Genomic DNA, 17735 nt, shown 5'->3' with positions numbered 1-17735 from the left:
TATGGGCCTTAGAACTGTTGCAAATCCCAAAATGGGTCATTCAGTGATAGCATGAAACAAGATTTCAGATAAAAAAAAATCTTTTAGGGAATTTCAGAGTGCCTTGTTAATTGAGGAAGGGAAACAGCCTTGAGGGGTTGGAGCTCCATCATGGTGGTCAGTGTCACACAGGACCCTGGGGAGAGCCTCAGCCCGGGGGTTGCTACTCTTGTACTGGACTTTGTGGCTTTATATGTGGGATTTTGTCTTACTGGGGTATTCAGGAAGGAAAGATAAAGAAGGTTTCCTTCTAGGCTGTCATTAGGCTTCAGTGCAGCAGAAACAGTGTTAGTAGCACAATCAAGTGCTGCTGTGCTCGTTGGAAGTTTGTTCCTTCTATACAGAATAACTCCTGTTCCCTTGCTGTGGGAACAGGACACATGAAGAGCAGAATGATTTTGGGTTATGTCTGCTTCTGTTCTGTGTGCATCCCTTCTTTTCCCCAGCACCTTTTTCTTGGGAATGGTGGTGGTTGCCAGACTTGTTACAGGGACAGTGGATCTTGGAAATTTAAAAAAAAGGTCAACGTGTAGTGAAGAGGCATATTTGAGAACTGATTCTCCATGTGTTAAAATTGTGTCTGGTTACAAGATCCTGGTATTTTCAGCACAGGAGAGAGGGGAAATGGTTAAGTTTCTTACAGAAGGAGAGTGACGTGGGCGATTGGTTTTAGTTTAATTAACAGTTACAGTGCTGAACAAATAAAGTTTTCTTAAGACTGGCAGGTGATTTCAGTGTCCTCTGGCCCTGGGATATCCTGCATATGTTTCTCATGTAAACTTCTGTTGAAAATTAATAGCAGGAGTGGATATGGACACAATTTTCAGCCAAGTTAGCTGGGAAACCTCAAGTATAAAACTGGCACTTCTTTAATTAGCAGTTGGCACGTTTTTGGCTCGTGTTTCCTTTTTCGCTGACTGCGTCCTCATGGCACACTGGAGTTCAGGCACAGTCCATTTCCACTTTCAATGCTTTCTCCCTTGTTAGCCGCAGCTTGGCCGAGGCTTGTTCCGAAGGAGATGTGAATGCTGTGCGGAAGTTGCTCATTGAAGGCCGGAGTGTGAATGAGCACACAGAAGAAGGGGAAAGCCTCCTTTGTTTGGCCTGCTCAGCAGGATATTATGAGCTTGCACAGGTTGGTTTCCTGGCTGTTTGTACTATGTGCATGTTGTACAAAAAGAAGTGTAAATCAATATATTACCATCTTGTGCAACTGGAAGGGGTGTTAAAGTAGTGGGAAATGGCAGTTCTCTGGCACATGAGTCTCACACATACACTGAATGTTGCTAATGCATTCTTGGTGCTTGTTTTCTGCAAGGGTTGCTCACACAACACTGAAGGGGGGGTTTTGTAGTGCAGAGGCAGAGTTCGTGTTCACTCCACTTTTGTTGTTGATCACTGTCTCTTGGTAGGTTCTCCTGGCAATGCATGCCAATGTGGAGGACCGGGGAATCAAAGGAGACATCACACCTCTAATGGCTGCTGCCAATGGCGGGCACGTCAAAATTGTCAAGCTGCTGCTAGCTCACGGTGCTGATGTGAACGCACAGTCATCCACAGGTAAAGAGCGTGTTGGGAGCAACTGGAGAGCTGGGATTTGTGGTGTGCAGGGAACTTGGCGTGGAAGTTCGGGAGCAGTGGCTCTCAGCCCAGCAAGGCAGAATGCTTCCTTGTGGTTTTGCTGTTTAAATTCTCTTTTCTAAGTGAAACTCTGAAATATTGTTGGATGCAGATAAAATAGTATGGACATACAAGGTGCGTAAGGTCATTTAGTAACTGGAAGGTGTTTGAGTACATAGGATTTGTTGTCACATTTTAAGCACAGTTTGGTAAATTTGTGTGTACATGGAAAAGTTACTTGGTGGCAGGTCTAGGAAACCAAGGGGAAAACAGGAAACATGAGAAGAGGGTCCCCCCCTCCCCCCCTGCCTTTCCAAGGTAATTTGCTAGCCGTTTGTGTTGACGTGACCAGATTGGGAAATCTTCAAAATTTTTGTAGCCTGGAAGTGGAGGGTTGGTGTGTAGTCAGAAGTAACTGATGAATGGAGAGCTGACCCTGAGTGAGGAGGAGAGGGGGATACCAGAAGCCACCTTCTATATTTTTTTTAGTATTTTTTTCAGTGAAGTAGGTCTCTCAGTAGCAATACGGCCTTAACCTTTAACTTTTTTCATGGTGTCTTTCATAAAGGCAGATTCTTTGACTGTTGTGTGCAGATCCATGGTTTTTGTATTTTTTCATCTGAAGTTGTTTTCATCTCCTTGTAAAGACTATGAACATTTTGGAACCAGCCCCTGGAGGTGTTTAAGACTTGATTTAGAAGCAGCAGCTCATCCTGCTCCTGGTTTTGAGCTTTCATTCTTACAGCATTGTGCAATCCTGCTGATTAGCAGGGAAACGGATGGGGCTTTGTGACGGAAGCTGCGCTAGAAATGGGAAGAGAGGTGCATCAGTACAGGCACAAGGAGATCCTCGGTCTGTCAGCACTGAGCTGTTTGGTGCCATTACTTATTTCCCCCTCCCTGTAGTTCTTCATCTGTAGCCTGAAAAACCCTGTTCCATCAGGTATCCAGGTAAAAGGGATGGAGTGGAGCATCAGGTGAAGTTCTGGGTGAAGAAGCACCATCACATTCTGTTTCCAACCCTTGTTCTCTCTGGCTTTAGGCAACACAGCCCTGACCTATGCCTGTGCCGGGGGCTATGTGGATGTTGTGAAGGTGCTGCTGGAGTCGGGCGCGAGCATTGAGGACCACAATGAGAACGGTCACACGCCGCTGATGGAAGCTGGGAGCGCTGGCCATGTGGAAGTGGCCAGGGTGCTGCTGGAGAACGGAGCGGGCATCAATACGCATTCCAATGAATTCAAGGAGAGCGCGCTGACGCTGGCTTGCTACAAAGGTACGGTAACAAGTGTGCAAGAGTGTCAGGGCCGAAGAGTTGCTTCGAACGTGGGTTCGTTCAGCCTTGCTGCCCACCACCAGGGGAATTTGAAAGCTGTGAATAGACAGCTGTGGTGCTCTTATCCTGGCTGTGTGTAACATGATCTGTGTGCAGAGTCTTGAGTATCAAGATCTAAACCTTTGGTCTGAGTTATGATGTCTTAGAAGATGCTCTGATAAACAAATCAAGAGACAAGGAACTAATGTGTTACATCACAGAATAAGTAAACTAAACATTTTGTATTACAACTGTATTATACTGGGTACCTCTGCTTAAGTACAGAAATTATTTCATTTTAAAGGACTTGGTACTTGCAAGTCATGGAAAATTTAGGACCTTGCCTTGTAGGTGTCAGTGCTCAGGGCAACAGGCCTTTGTTGCTTCCCTTTAGAGCATTAGGCAGCAAACTTGCAGCGCCCAAGAAAGGGATGAAGATGTTTAATTAAGAGGCGAAATATGTTCCTACAGCCCAGCAGCTGCTGTTATAGTCACTTAGGACATGTTTTATTAGGCCCTGCCATCTTGGAGTAGTTGATGTTGGTAGCTGAGGTACTTGTGTAGCACCTTTATAAAAAAAGTTGGTTGTACCCTTTGATTTTTATTTTTTATCAACTACACTGCTAAGTTGCTGTGCGCATAGATGGCAGAGATACAAACGTACCTTTCCAGAGTGGATTTTTTGTGTTGTAACATGGACATCCATGGCCTTCATAATGTACTTTAGATCCTTTCTATAAGTGTTGAAATGCACTTTGTCAAGCAGTTTCTCTCTATTAACTATTTTCTCCACACAGGCCATCTGGAAATGGTGAGGTTTCTGCTGGAAGCTGGTGCAGACCAGGAGCACAAGACAGATGAGATGCACACTGCTCTCATGGAGGCATGCATGGTAAGAGCTGAATGGCTAGAGCAGTGGCATGTGTGGGCTCTCTTTTCTTCCTGAAGATGGGGAAAGTGATTCCTTTTCATCTCCTTCTGGTGCAGAATCTAGCTGTGATGTTTCGGTTCTCTTGTCTAGTTGATGGGAAGTTACCAATGGGAAAATACTTTATATAGGAATTCAGAAATTAGGTAACTTCAAGTGGGAAGATTCTCAGTAGTTGTTGGAATGCTTTTAACATTTCTAATGTGCTAAACACGGGCAATGAATATGATCATAACCTGGCTTTTGGAGGCATTTAACAAACCTCGATTATGATAAAGGGATTTGTAAGCAGGCAGTTATGTGTGTAAGGTTTCAGTATAGTTCACACAACCACGTGCTCCTTGAAAACACAGAATCAGAAGCTGTTTGGGAAGCCACTAGGAAATTAAAAGGACAATTGTTAATTCTTACTAGTGAGAGTACTTGGATGTTGCTGCTTTGTCCATCTGAGGTGGCTGTGTTCATCTGAATATGGAACTTAATTGTTGAATTGAAAATTAATTTCTTGAATTTCCTTTTTATCCTTGTCTCCAAATAGATTCCTCATGCGTTGGGATTTTCGTGGCATTAGCTTTGTGTAATGTCACACTGTGAACCCGTGGCTGTAGAGCAGGGCAGTAAATCCCTATTTAGTCTGCCCTTTGCTGAAAAAACTGTAATGGTTCTAAAATCAGCCAGTTACGTCTGTTCAAGGAAGTTAATGGTTTCAGATAGGGGAATGATTAACAGAAACCATTATACTACTTAAAAGTTGTTGGAAAGAAAGTCACGTAGATAAACAGAACTCGAGCTGTCCTTTATCTCACCCTGAAATCTTACTAGAGCAGCCACGTAAATATCCTTGGCAATGGCCTTGCAGCCAGTTCCTGGGAGTTGATGGTAAAGTTACCTTGTTTGATATTGCAGTTGCCTTCTCATCAGGATATTTTTGTGGTGGAGCTGTGGATCAACCCCTCCTTTCCTTGCCATCCTCTTCTGCCCTTTTAACTCCTCTGATAGACTAAGAAAATTCCGTTGGACCCACAGAGATGTTACGGCCTAATTTTTGTCAAGAATTACTGAGCAGTAGGAAAAAATGCTTCTCCCTTATTTCTGCAGGAAGCTGTTCCTAGGGAGGCAGTTCCAGGCTGGTGCTCAGAGCTGGCAGATAGTTGAGAGTCTCATACCTTCAGCTCTGCTGACGAGAGAAGGAGCAGCTTTCTCTAGCAGTATGCAGTGTGCAATAGCTTGCAGTGTGCAATGAAGCAGAGCAAGGACTTCCATCTCAGCATGTTCTTTGTGCAGAAACAGTTACTGCTCTTCAGTGGCACAAGAAGACTTCCTTCTCTAGAACAGCATTGAACTTGAATGTATGCTAACAGATCTGTCTGTCTGTGGCATAGCTAGCACAGGTTTAAATCTTGTCCTACAAGGCGTTCAGGATGACTTCTGCCCAAGAGTTTTTTATAGACGGCAGCTAATATTGATTTAATGCAAGTGGGGTGTTGGGCAATGGCACTTACCTTGTGGGAGCAAAGAGCAGGTTGGTCTAGTTGGCATTTCCTCTTGCTGAAGGACTGATGGCCACAAAGCTTCATCTTTAAAATGCAGTTGGTGCTCTTGTGCAGGTTGCTCAGGTGACTTTTTCTGATCTATTACCAGTTGGAAGGCTTTTCTTGGAGAGCTCAACAGTCCCACCCCGTTGCAAGGTTTATTGAAACATGGATCCAATTCCCTTGAGTGGTGAAGCACCAGCAGTTTTCCTGCAGGCTGCTTGGCCCACATAGGAAGCTTTGAAGCAAACCTTGGTGCTGTGTGGTGCCATCCCCGTCGTGGATCGGGGGTGAGCAGTGAGCTGTCCTGCCAGAGCCTGATGGATGAGGCACGGTCTCTGCATTTCCCTGAGGAGAGATTCTCTATGGAGTCTTGGAGTTTTTCCCTAAAATAGTACTGTCATTTCATGTAAAAGGTGAATATGTCCTAGTTAATGTCCTAGATATTTTTCCGAGAGGAGACCATGTTTTGCTCCCTGGATATCAGAAGAAGGTATGAAACACTTGAGAAAATGAAGCGGAAAAATGTCAGATGCAGTTTGGTATTTTGTCTGGAAAAGAGCTTTTTGGAGTCGTGGTTTCCAGCTTGGCAAGGACGGCTGCTGTGGCTGCGACTTGCTGCCTCTTAGGAATTAATCTGAGATCAAGGTGTACTTACCTCATTCAGCGACAACCTTGGGATAGCCTTGTATTCCTGGTGAGTGGCTGTTTATTTGCTGCAGCCCTCTGGTGTTTGGTGTGTCAGATTATGGTTACTCCGAGTTGGAACGGTGGCCATCTTCTCATGGAGAAAACCAGCTTGGAGAGTTTATGCTGTTGTTGGAGCGCAGCGACCAAGCCGGTCTCTGCTTCTGTCTGAACAAAGCAGAATGGAATGGCAGTTGGATGTGTCACTGTCAGGCCTCCAGTGTAAACACAGAGCTGAAAAGCCACTTCAAATAGTTCCTGAATTTGTGGCATACTGAAAATACGATGGAGATCCTATGCTCAAGTATTTTTAAAGGAAGAAAGCAAACTTAGGAGCTACCTTTTGGTAGAACGGGTTTGACAGCACCATCGTGGTATCTGGAAAACCCTGCCAGGATCCTGCCAAGGGAAAGCTGTTGCTCAGGCAGGTGGCTCCTGGGATGTGGAAGGAACCCCTGACAAACGGTCTCATTTTGGCTTTTCTGTTGGAAGGAGAAAGGAAGTCTTGACTCCGCTGTGAAATTGAGCAGTGCAGTAGTTTTGCGGGAGCCATGAGGCAAGCCAGGTCAGCGTGCACGGCTGCTCCTTAAGAAAGGGAGGAAGCAAAAGGATCTCACTATTTTTCTTGTGGAGGAGACAAGCTTCTAAAATAGTGGCGAGCTCCCTCTCGACTGTCTGGGCTTTATTTTGGAGTTCCCCCCCACCCCCAAGTAACTCCAAGGAAGTTGATCCCAGACACCTGAACTTGAGTCTGATACAAAGTCGTCCAGCTTGTTACTTACAGCATTGGCAAAGAGGTCTGATACAAGGTTCATCGTATTTTAGTTTTGAATGGCACATGTTCAGTAAAACATGCTCAGCGTTTCTTCGGGTGCTTGTTCAATAGATGATCTTATCCTTTATCCAAATACTTAGGGATAATATTCAGGAAAACTGCACAGCAAGTTTAATTACATTTTTTGGGCTCATTTTACTCACTCATTACTTTTTGTGTCTTTTGAGGGAATTTTGAGTCTGTGCAAAGCTGTGGAGAAAAGCAGTTTTTCCATTTGGTCAGTCTTTCGATCTTGTTTTTTTCATTTCCAGGATGGTCACGTGGAAGTGGCAAGATTACTTCTGGACAGCGGAGCTCAGGTGAACATGCCCGCGGACTCCTTTGAGTCTCCGTTGACTCTGGCAGCCTGTGGCGGGCACGTCGAGCTGGCGGCTTTGTTAATTGAACGTGGGGCTAACTTGGAAGAGGTCAATGATGAAGGATACACACCACTGATGGAGGCAGCCCGAGAAGGCCACGAGGAGATGGTGGCACTGTTACTTGGGCAAGGTAACTGCTGCGGGGCCTTCTGCAGGCTGGAACTCAGCAGGCAGCTGCCTATGTTGGGGAAAAAAGCACTAAGTTACTGTGATTTTTGTTTTCTTTGGTAATAAGGTGCCTTGTGCATGTGGAAGTGGTTTGTCTGCTGATCCTGCCTTCTCTAACTGGTGTTTTGTGTTTTTTGAAGGAGCAAACATCAATGCTCAGACAGAGGAGACGCAAGAAACTGCGTTAACTCTGGCTTGCTGTGGAGGGTTTTTGGAGGTGGCCGATTTTCTCATTAAAGCGGGAGCTGACATAGAACTCGGCTGTTCCACACCTTTGATGGAGGCTGCTCAAGAGGGGCATTTGGAGCTGGTTAAATATTTATTAGCTGCAGGTATGGAGTCATTTGGTTAACACTTTCGTAAAGGCTTAATCTAGGAGAAAAATACTTTCTTCAATAGTCATTACATTTTCTTGAGCAGCTTCTTGAAGTTGACTGTGAAGGTCTTTGGAGCCCTAAGTAATTTACTGGTTGGACTCTTAATTTAGGTTTTGAAGATCGAGTTGATGTAAACTTGCTTGGAACTAACTTGTAGTTTATGTTTTTATTCCTCTAGAGTATGATCAGGTTATCAGTTTAATAGATGCTGGATTGGAAGGGGGAAGTTTAATTTGCTGTTTGATCCTGTAAAGATTGTAGAGGCTTGCCTATTTTCTGTAATGCCCATGATAAAGCTTACAAGGTTTTGTCACTACCATTTCAGGGGCTAATGTGCACGCAACAACAGCAACAGGTGATACGGCACTGACGTACGCCTGCGAAAACGGCCACACCGATGTAGCAGATGTCTTACTTCAGGCAGGTGCAGATCTGGTAAGTCATTTACCTTCTTAAAAAAATCTAAGTAGGAAATAAAATTATCAACATCTCATATTCTTTTTGTTTGTTTCTGTGTTCATTGCTGAAAACTTACACGTTCTTCAATGTATTTTAGGCTGTTCAATTACCCTAAAGTGCTGAGGTCAGTTGCAGTCCTCTGGTGATTGATGTCTAAAGCATTTCCAAGCCACTCAAGGTTGCCTGGACAGGAAAATAGGGGATTTCATTCTTTTGTCATGGTATTCAGCTTCAAATTGTTGAGCTGATTCTGGGTTAGTCCTTGTACCTGCAAATCTGTTCTATGCCTTATGCGTCAGATAGTTGACAGTGTGTTTGGTGTATTGTAATGGAATTAAGGTGATGGAGGTAAACTGATTTTTACTTTTCAGTAGGCTTGTACCAGTGCGTTATCAAAAAGTCAAGTTAAGCATGTCAGAAGATGTCCTGTTTAACTAAAATCCCCACCATGTGCCCCAGTGCTTCTTGTCCAGGAGTCACACCTGTGCAGAGACAGGTGGTGAATGGTTCATGTGCCTTCAAGATACCCTCAGTTCAAATGTTAGCTAAATATTTATGTCTAAGTTTGTGAAACACTAAAGAAGGATGTTCCATGTCTAGTACCTTTGCATTCCAAAACCCAGAAGGCTGGCTTGCCGCCTTTCACATGCTACTTTGGATTTTGAAGTCTTTCTTTATCTGTTCTAGGAGCATGAATCAGAAGGTGGAAGAACCCCTCTCATGAAAGCTGCCAGGGCAGGTCATGTTTGCACTGTTCAGTTCTTGATTAGCAAAGGTAAGAGTGTGGGAAGGTTTGTGTTTTCGTGACATTAGAAACACTTCATGTTAAGGGCGTGTCAGAGCTCTAGTGTAACTTTCTTGGATTTGTTTTAAATATCCTAACTCAAGTAGGCAATTGATTCTCCAACTAGGCATGTAATGATTAGCTGTGGTTTCTGCTGAGATTAGATTAGTGGAACTGCAACTAGTTATGAAAACAGTGTATTTCAGTCTTTAATTCCTAGTAAAAGCAGCAGTAGTAGGGATCACTGGGGTTTCCATGCTCCTGGTGCAGCTTTGGAGCACTCTCTTTGGGAGCTGAACTACAAGTGACTGTTGATTTCCAGGTTTTGACTATGGCTTGCTCGATGTTTTGATATAAACCTGAAATTTCCATTTTGTCTCTCTTGGGCTGATTCTCATGAGTTTTCTTGTCCCTGCTTTGCACGGAGTAGGACGATCCAGCAGGATGGAATTTTCCCTGTGTAGATTGCAGAGTAGTTAATTCTGTTACTTTTGATAGAGGTGAACCCACTGAAGTCTGTTTTAGCTGATGTTTCCCCTTCTGGTTTTGCAGGAGCAAATGTGAACAGGACCACAGCAAACAACGATCACACAGTGTTGTCGCTGGCCTGTGCCGGAGGTCACTTGGCAGTGGTGGAGCTACTGCTTGCTCATGGTGCTGATCCCACACACAGACTCAAGGTTTGTCCCTCAGCTGCCTCATTTTCCTCTAAAACTGAGGATACTCAACTGAATTTTCTCTTTTTGGATTCTCTGCAACTCATCCAACCTGTCATGATTTAAATGGAAGTTTCCACAAGCAGATATTCTGCTCATGTACATATTGTTGGACTTAGTGCAGGTCTCGTGATAACTGTGAATGTAAAGGCTGCCCTACAGTTGTAAAGTCCTGATTGTGGAAGAGGAAAAAAAATTTTCAAGTACAATTTTTTTTTTTAAATATTTCATCAAGTCTTTAAGTTTTGATGTGAACTTGTGGAGATGGAGTATTTACTAGAGCAGAAAACAGTCATCATAGGTACTGTGTTGTGTCTCCCAGAGTGCTGCAGTGTTGTTTTGATGATGTCAGTGCTGCTTTGATGATGCTCTTCTCTAACACTGTGATCTTTCCCTCTTCAGGATGGATCAACTATGCTAATTGAGGCAGCCAAAGGTGGTCACACCAGCGTGGTTTGTTACCTTCTAGATTACCCAAACAACTTGCTTTCTGCTCCTCCACCCGATGCCACTCAGCTGACCCCACCATCCCATGATCTAAACAGGGTAAGATTTCAGGGCTGGTGATCTGCGGGGCTTTTTTGCACTTTTTTACTTGGGAGTTTAAAGGTGAGAGAAGAGTCAGTCATGTCAGGTCATAAACTCCAGATGAGCACACTGAAGATTACTTTGAGCTGTAATGGAAATGGGGAAGACTTTGGAACATTATGATGTAGTGCTTTCATCATTCTTACTGTTCTTGAAATGTTATTGGAAAAAAACACTGAGGGTGGAAAAAAAGAGTAAGTGCAAAGGTCTGCTTAAATGAGACTCTTCAGAATTGAATTTATAGCCCATTGTGGCTTGTATTTGCTGTACTACAGTATAACACCATACCGTGCCGAGTATAGTGTGGCAAGGAGTTTTTTGGCTTAAAAATGCAAAGTATGTGGAGATCACATGATGTCTAGGTGTTAATTACTGAAGTCAGCATATTAAAAACTTTATTAAATGTTCTTAGTCACCGTTGAAGTCTACTTTTCTAACCGATTTTGTTCACCTTCTGTTGAACTATAACTCGCACAGAATATGAGAAAAGTAATCTGTTAGTATCCAACGTTTTAGGCTCCTCGAGTACCAGTGCAGGCGCTGCCCATGGTCGTCCCACCCCAGGAGCCTGACAAACCCCCTGCTAATGTCGCCACAACCCTTCCCATCAGAAATAAAGGTCAGTCGTAGTTCTGGAGCTTATTTTCTAAATATCCTTCCTAGGTAGAACATAGTGGCTTGCACTTGTAGCAGGGTAGTTCCTATGAAGAGTGTTTATGGATTCAGTCAAGGAAACTGCAATTTTTTTTTTTTTTTTTAAGAGTTTGCTTATCCACCAAGAATCAGTCATCTAACCCTGTAATCATAAAACGTCAAGAAATCTGCCTAAGTAAATACGTTAAAATCTCTAGTCTGATACACTGAACTAATGCAAAATGTCACCCAGAAGTCTATAGAAATTGGATAATGGAAGTTGCAAAACCCATGTTAATCTCCATATCATAGTTGATTTGATAACTTGTGTTTCCTTAGGGTAGTAGTCTGGGAGTGGGTTTGACTAATTGGATTGAAGGCGGAATTTTTTTGTGGAATAAAATCTTTAGTCTGATCTTTAGGCTCAGGTCCTCCTAGGACTAAATTTGCATCTGTTTTGCTCTCGCCATTTTGACAGTGCTTTCTGTACTTAAGAATTCTCTTCAAAAACCAATTTTTATCGAGCATCAGCAGTAGGAAATACAGGCGTGCATGTCCTAAAATTAATCCTGTGTGTACACTTGTATTGTTCTGGAGATACAGCGAGGATGGCTGGAAGAAACTGGGCACCTCCACTGCCTCAGATCCTGAGTTTTGATTTGCCTATCGCCCTTCAAAATTAACCGATTGTTGCTTCTCCACCTGGTATGGCAGAGCATGTCAGCTGTGTTACTGGGGACTTCTGCATAAAAGACCAATTGGATTAGTCCATCGCTTGTTCTTGCAGGAAGGCTGAAATACTTGCCTTGCCTGGGCAGAGAGCTGAGTTTTGAAACAGGCAAAATCATGTCTACTATGGATAAAACGTAGTGGTTAAAGACACCCTGTTAGATCCTGCTAAATCTAAATGACTATCCTGGGTTCTGGCACTGTTTGTCACCTGAGCAAAGCTGGATACCTGGAGCGAAAGGATGCCTAGTTCTAGAAAGCGTAGCACTTAAAATGTACCAGGTCGGTTGCAAAACCGGCGGCCTAGTCCCAGTCCTTGAGATGTTTTTGTATCCCTTGGGCTGCGCTTTCAGGGCTGTCAGCATATGTTTATGTCCCAACACCATACCAGATGCACAACACCAAGTAAAGAGACAGCATATCCTTGCTTTTTGTTCCCAGTTTTCTTGTAGCAGCACTCGGTAACAGCGGCTCGAGACAATCGCTTCCTTTGGCAAAAGCATAATGATTGCTGGAGTAGATCTGTCACCGTAGCACAGGGATATGTGGGATGCATGTGCAGTAGTGTGTCCTGTTAAATTGCAATCCGACTGCTGGGTACAAATTGGCAGGTGTTCTTGGAGGGCCTTCGGGACGCGCTGACCTTCTGTGGGTGCTGTGCCCTGGTGCGTAGCCGGCCACGCAGCGGCCCAGCAGTAGCTCTGTAATGAGGATGCCATTCGTATGCACTTCCATTGGTTCTGAGGGGGTTTCTTTTTCACACAGCTGCTTCTAAACAAAAGTCCAGCAGTCATTTGCCAACAAACAACCAGGATGTACAGGGTTACATCACCAATCAGTCTCCAGAGAGCATTGTAGAAGAGGCTCAGGGCAAGTTGACAGAGCTGGAGCAGAGGATAAAAGAAGCCATAGAGAAGAACGCTCAGCTGCAGTCCCTGGAATTGGCACACGCTGACCAGCTCACCAAAGAGAAGATTGAGGAGCTGAACAAAACGAGAGAGGAACAAATTCAGAAGAAACAAAAGATTTTGGAGGAACTGCAGAAAGTGGAGCGAGAGTTACAGCTGAAAACTCAGCAGCAGCTAAAAAAGCAATATCTAGAGGTAAAAGCGCAAAGAATTCAGCTCCAGCAGCAGCAGCAGCAACAGTCTTGCCAGCATCTGGGACTACTGACTCCCGTTGGGGTAGGAGAACAACTCTCAGAGGGAGACTATGCACGATTGCAGCAAGTGGACCCCATCTTGCTTAAAGATGACCCTCAGCAAGCTGCTGCGCAGACGGGTTTTGCACCAATTCAGCCTCTGGCCATGCCACAAGCTTTGCCTCTGGCAGCAGGTTCCTTACCTCCAGGGTCCATCGCAAATCTTACAGAACTGCAAGGTGTTATAGTTGGACAGCCAGTGCTGGGCCAAGCACAACTAGCAGGGCTGGGGCAAGGAATACTGACAGAAACACAGCAAGGGTTAATGGTAGCCAGCCCTGCTCAGACGCTCAATGACACGCTGGATGACATCATGGCAGGTGGGTTTATATTGTTATGAGCAGGTATAATATTTGCTTGACCAGTTGAGGGTATGTCCACTTCTTTTTATATGTGTGTGTGTGTGTTTGTGTATTCCCGCGAGCTCTACAGCAAGTACCACTTTGCCCTCTGATCCCTGTCTTGAGGAGCTGGGAAAATTAGCTTTAACTTTTCAATTCGCAGGGTGAGCTAACTGGTGCCTGTTGGTCAGGTTGGTATGGTGGAATGGCATTTTTAACTCTTCATAGTTTGGGGAGGCATGTATTGGAGTTCATGTGTTAGTTGTATTTTGACCTGATTGTAGCTCAGGAATAGCACCATGATGATACTGGGTAGTACTTTGGACTAGCTGAGAGCTGACTGCAGTAGGCTGAGCAACTGCAGCACCACAACAAGCCTATAATGTGTGAGGGACCTGTGGATTTATCTTCAGAGTAAGAGCTGCTCTGGTTGGCCTTCTGTAGTCTTACTTATTGGAAGCTTTTACTTCTGCTTGGGAAAAAAAAAAAAGGTGCTAATCCTATGACTTTTTGAAACATCTACTCATAAAAATGACTGCCAACAGAAAACATGTTTAGCCTTACCAAATTCTTGTCATCGCTTTGGAGAATTCTTTAACCAGTGACATGAATGCTCTAAGGCCTTAAGCAGTGAAATAAAAGAATGAAGCAGGTTTTAAATGTGAGTTGTCACTGTTGTTTTAGTTTACACCTCACTCAGTTGTGCTTCCTCCCCTTTCCATGCTGAAGCAGTCACTGGAATACTCTTTAGCTGAACACAGATGAATTGGTAGCACATGGTCTTAAAAAAGTCACTTGATGAAAAAGTACCAAGATGCTCTTGGTTAAGCTGATGCACTGTCATCTTTACAAGTGCTGTCTGTCTGAACAAGTCTACTTTCCAAAGCATGTTAGGATGAGGGATGTGTGCCAGAGGGAAAGCAGGTCTCCAAGAAGGTGTTAGCCCAGAGCTGGTCCTGCATATACTGCAAGATGTGGAGTACAGTAGTGGTACAGAGTCAATGGAAGGTATGGTAAATGATTAAAACTACCAGGTGGTGATTTTTTTCAAGTACTTGGAACACCACTTTTGCAATGAGACACCTGATCAGTGACCTGGTGTCCCGGCAAAGCTTCGTTAAAGATGACAGAAACTTTTCTGGAAATCTCGTGTTAAGAGTTGAAGCATAGACCTAAAGATTGGAAGTGGATAAAAACCCAAATGTATGCATGAAAAAGTAGATAAAAGGACATATATCATGCAGTGACAGTAAAGATTTTTCTCATGTGGAACTGCTGGGATACAGGACAACATGAATTTAAAAGCTAGGATGATTGCAGTTCTTGGTAACTTAATAAAGAATCTGTGCAATGCACTCGAGCTGTGTTTAAATATAAGTTAAACGTGGAGTTAGGATGTTTGGGACGTGTTTAACTGCACGTCATATCTTGAGAAGGTGCGATTTCAGGTCACGTGCTGCGTAACCAAATGCCTGTGTGCGCCTTTTTGGGCAGTCAGGTATTTCCAGTGTGAATTTAAGTGCATATTTTGGTACTGCTCAGCCCCACTTGTTAGTACATGCGTGCACACATGCAGTTGGGAAGGAAGTCTGAATGCGTTTTCTGTCAAGTGGCTGATTTTAGGGTGTTTTTTTAAGCAAGAATAGACACAGACCTGAGTATACAACTTCAGTGTCAGCCTGAGTCCACACATCCCGGTTTAATGTGGAGCAGAAATGGCCTCAGTGTAACACAGAACATTTAAGTAGCAGCTAAGTATTTGATCAGTAACTCCATGTATTGCTTTGAGAGAAGCTTCTAGAGTATTCTTACGGATTTAAATTCTTGTTTCTGAGATGCCTTGAGTTTAGTTCCATTGCAGAGCTGCGTTTACAGCACCAGTTACAGAAACAAAGCTTCACCTTGACTGTGCAGACTCGATTTAATGTGCATCTCTGTGCTTAATTAGTTGAAAACAATGAGTAAGTAGTAAATAATCCTTCATTTTTTACCTTTGGGCTCCTTTATGATCCTGCTGGAATTGAGGACAAGTGAAAGGCTTGCTCTTGAGCTTCAGATGTTGGGCAAGCTATTTGCTTGCTATGAGGCTCGTAAAAAGAAATATTTTTTTGGGGTTAGTTATGTAAGTCTTGTATGAAAACGTTGCATCTGTTAAGTGGTGTGGTAAAGATCTAAAGAGAAAAAAGACACCTTGTTTTTAATAGCAACCTTTTTATAAAGTGGAAACTATTCCAAGGATTTTGTCCAGTCACAGAGCTTCACAAATAACTTCAAGAATCTTGAAGCACTTGATAAAATGCGTTCCTGGAAGCTACCTTGTGGGATGAATCGGTTCGAAATGCAGCTGTCTAAATTAATGCATGAGAAAGAGTCTGCCTTGGCTGTAGACTCAATACTGAAAAAAATAACAGTAGAGTGCCAGCATCGCAGGCAAATCGGGTTGTGTCCCACTTGGGACTTGAGCAGGAGCTGGTTTTATGTGGGGCTGACCTGCCTTAGGCGACTTCGCATACTTTTAGCTAATAACCACAGAGACTACAGGTGTGGAATGGTTTTCAGGCTTCATCCACGGAGCCCTTCTTGCACAGCAGCAACCGTGTGTTTGTGTTGCAATTCAGAACATAACTTGGACTGTTAAAAGTCCGAGGCATGTTCTGCACCTCAACTGCTCCATCGTGATTTTAATCCTGTGTGGCAGGAACACAGTTTGTAATAACTGAGGATACTACAGAGAAATTGGGGACAGAGAAGGAGCTGATGTAGAACAAGCCTGTGGAGTTGGCTTGAAACCAGTTGGAAAAAGCTGAGATGTCTCGTACATTTCTTGTAAAGTATTTTTTTATTCCATCCCTCATCTTGGCTTATTGGTGTGTAATGTGGAACAGTTTTTAGCTGTCTGCTGTTGACATTACAAGAGACGAGGAATCAGTGCATAAGGACAATGCTGTGCCCACAGTCAGACAGCACTTGTGAGACATGTGATGTCCACATGAAGTGGGGATTACAAGGGTGAAAGCCAAGGGCATGTCACACTGGTGAGGCCAGTGAGCACAGGGAGGAGGTAGCAGCTCTCAGGGTGTTCTCTCTTCATTTAGCTAAGAGAGGGCTGAGGTATGGCCAGAAGGAAAGCAAGATCAAGAGCAGCACTGTTCAAAATATCAGTAAGCACAAAACTGATTGTCTGATAGCCCAGCAAATGTCTGAGACTGAGACTGGAGCAGTCAGATGGTGCTTGGTGATGTCTTCCAACCAAGAAGCTTGATCTCATTTCCCAACGTGATTGTGGTGTAGGCGGTCCTGTACCAAGTCATGTATGTACTAAAATATTCCAATAGTGAACTAACTTTGAAGACTTGGTTATCCCAGGCATGAAATAATGATGTTTCCGTGGTGAAGTACAGACTTCAGTTCACTTTGCCACTAGTCCATTAGAGCAGGACAAGGACCAGAGTGCAAAGATAAATATTTGATTGTCAGTGTGTTTAGCCTGGAGAATCATGCTAGTTGGTTACTCTTCTCAGTGCTCAAGACTGGTGTGAAAACCTTTTGGGTTATTGAAAACTTTGAATATTTTAGTTTGGGCACCATAAAAATTCTGTTCATCACCCTTGGCATGTTCGGTAGAAATTTGAACTCCACACAGGTGATGTTGAAATAGATATAATCAAACTGATTACCCATAAAAATGAATATTATGTCCTAGTGATTCCTGCTGTAGGGATATGAACTAAATTTGTGAATTACTGCTGAAGCACACATCTTTCTTTTTTGGGTTTATTCGTTTGTTCTGTATTTTTTGGAGGGGGGAGCGGGTGGTGATTGGGAGGTTGGGGGGTTTTTTTGTTTGGTTTTTCCTCCCCTCACTGCAAATATAAAAAGTAGACTTTACCTGAATTGAGACCTCCTTAACTAACTTGATTTTTTTTTTTTTTTTTTGGTCTGAGAATTTACTAATGTCTCCTGTAATACAAAAGATGCTTCCCAGTCCCCTTTTTGGGGCTTGAGCAGGAATTCTTAGAAACTGTTTAAAACACATGTTGTTTTTGACTTTATGTCAAAATATTTGGGCATATCTTCAGTATGTTTATTTTAATCCATACCTTGTGTGATTTGTGAGATAAGTGTTCAAAAGGCACCCAAAGATACAGATCAAGGGAGTTTGAGTTCTGAATTCTGACTTACTCTTAAATATAAGGTTAATGGTACTTTTCTGTGTTAGAAGCTGGGTGTTCTTTGCTTCTGCTGGTGCCATTTCTTAGGTTCTTTGTTGGGATTTTGTGTAGGAAATCCAGAAATTAAATTAGTAATGGATGTAAAACACAGCTGCCTTGCAATGGTGGGAGCACACAACTGGGCCTGTTAGGATTCAGGTTTTGTGGCATTGGTTGGAAAACTGTTTCATTTTGCAGTTTCAAGTGCTTTTG

At 43.5% G+C, this 17735-nt stretch overlaps 1 protein-coding gene across 4 annotated transcripts in view; it reads left to right on the top strand.

The window, feature by feature from the left end:
- The window catches only part of ANKRD17 (ankyrin repeat domain 17), a 54123-nt gene that overhangs the window by 20116 nt on the left and 16272 nt on the right, over positions 1-17735 (top strand). For 2 of the 4 annotated variants that reach the window (XM_048303027.1, XM_048303026.1), the window contains exons 4-15: positions 1027-1174; positions 1452-1599; positions 2702-2935; positions 3772-3866; positions 7208-7445; positions 7624-7815; positions 8186-8295; positions 9007-9094; positions 9656-9783; positions 10222-10365; positions 10924-11026; positions 12535-13290. In XM_048303027.1, the coding sequence (XP_048158984.1) occupies positions 1027-1174; positions 1452-1599; positions 2702-2935; positions 3772-3866; positions 7208-7445; positions 7624-7815; positions 8186-8295; positions 9007-9094; positions 9656-9783; positions 10222-10365; positions 10924-11026; positions 12535-13290 (2384 nt within the window). The remainder of the gene's footprint in view (positions 1-1026; positions 1175-1451; positions 1600-2701; positions 2936-3771; positions 3867-7207; positions 7446-7623; positions 7816-8185; positions 8296-9006; positions 9095-9655; positions 9784-10221; positions 10366-10923; positions 11027-12534; positions 13291-17735) is intronic. The other 2 variants (XM_048303029.1, XM_048303028.1) reach the window with 1 other exon arrangement.

Source organism: Corvus hawaiiensis, chromosome 5 (genome assembly GCF_020740725.1).
Source record: "Corvus hawaiiensis isolate bCorHaw1 chromosome 5, bCorHaw1.pri.cur, whole genome shotgun sequence".
In the NCBI taxonomy this organism is placed as follows: domain Eukaryota; kingdom Metazoa; phylum Chordata; class Aves; order Passeriformes; family Corvidae; genus Corvus; species Corvus hawaiiensis.
Note: the sequence above shows the minus strand (reverse complement) of the source record. Positions and strands in the feature narration are given on the sequence as shown.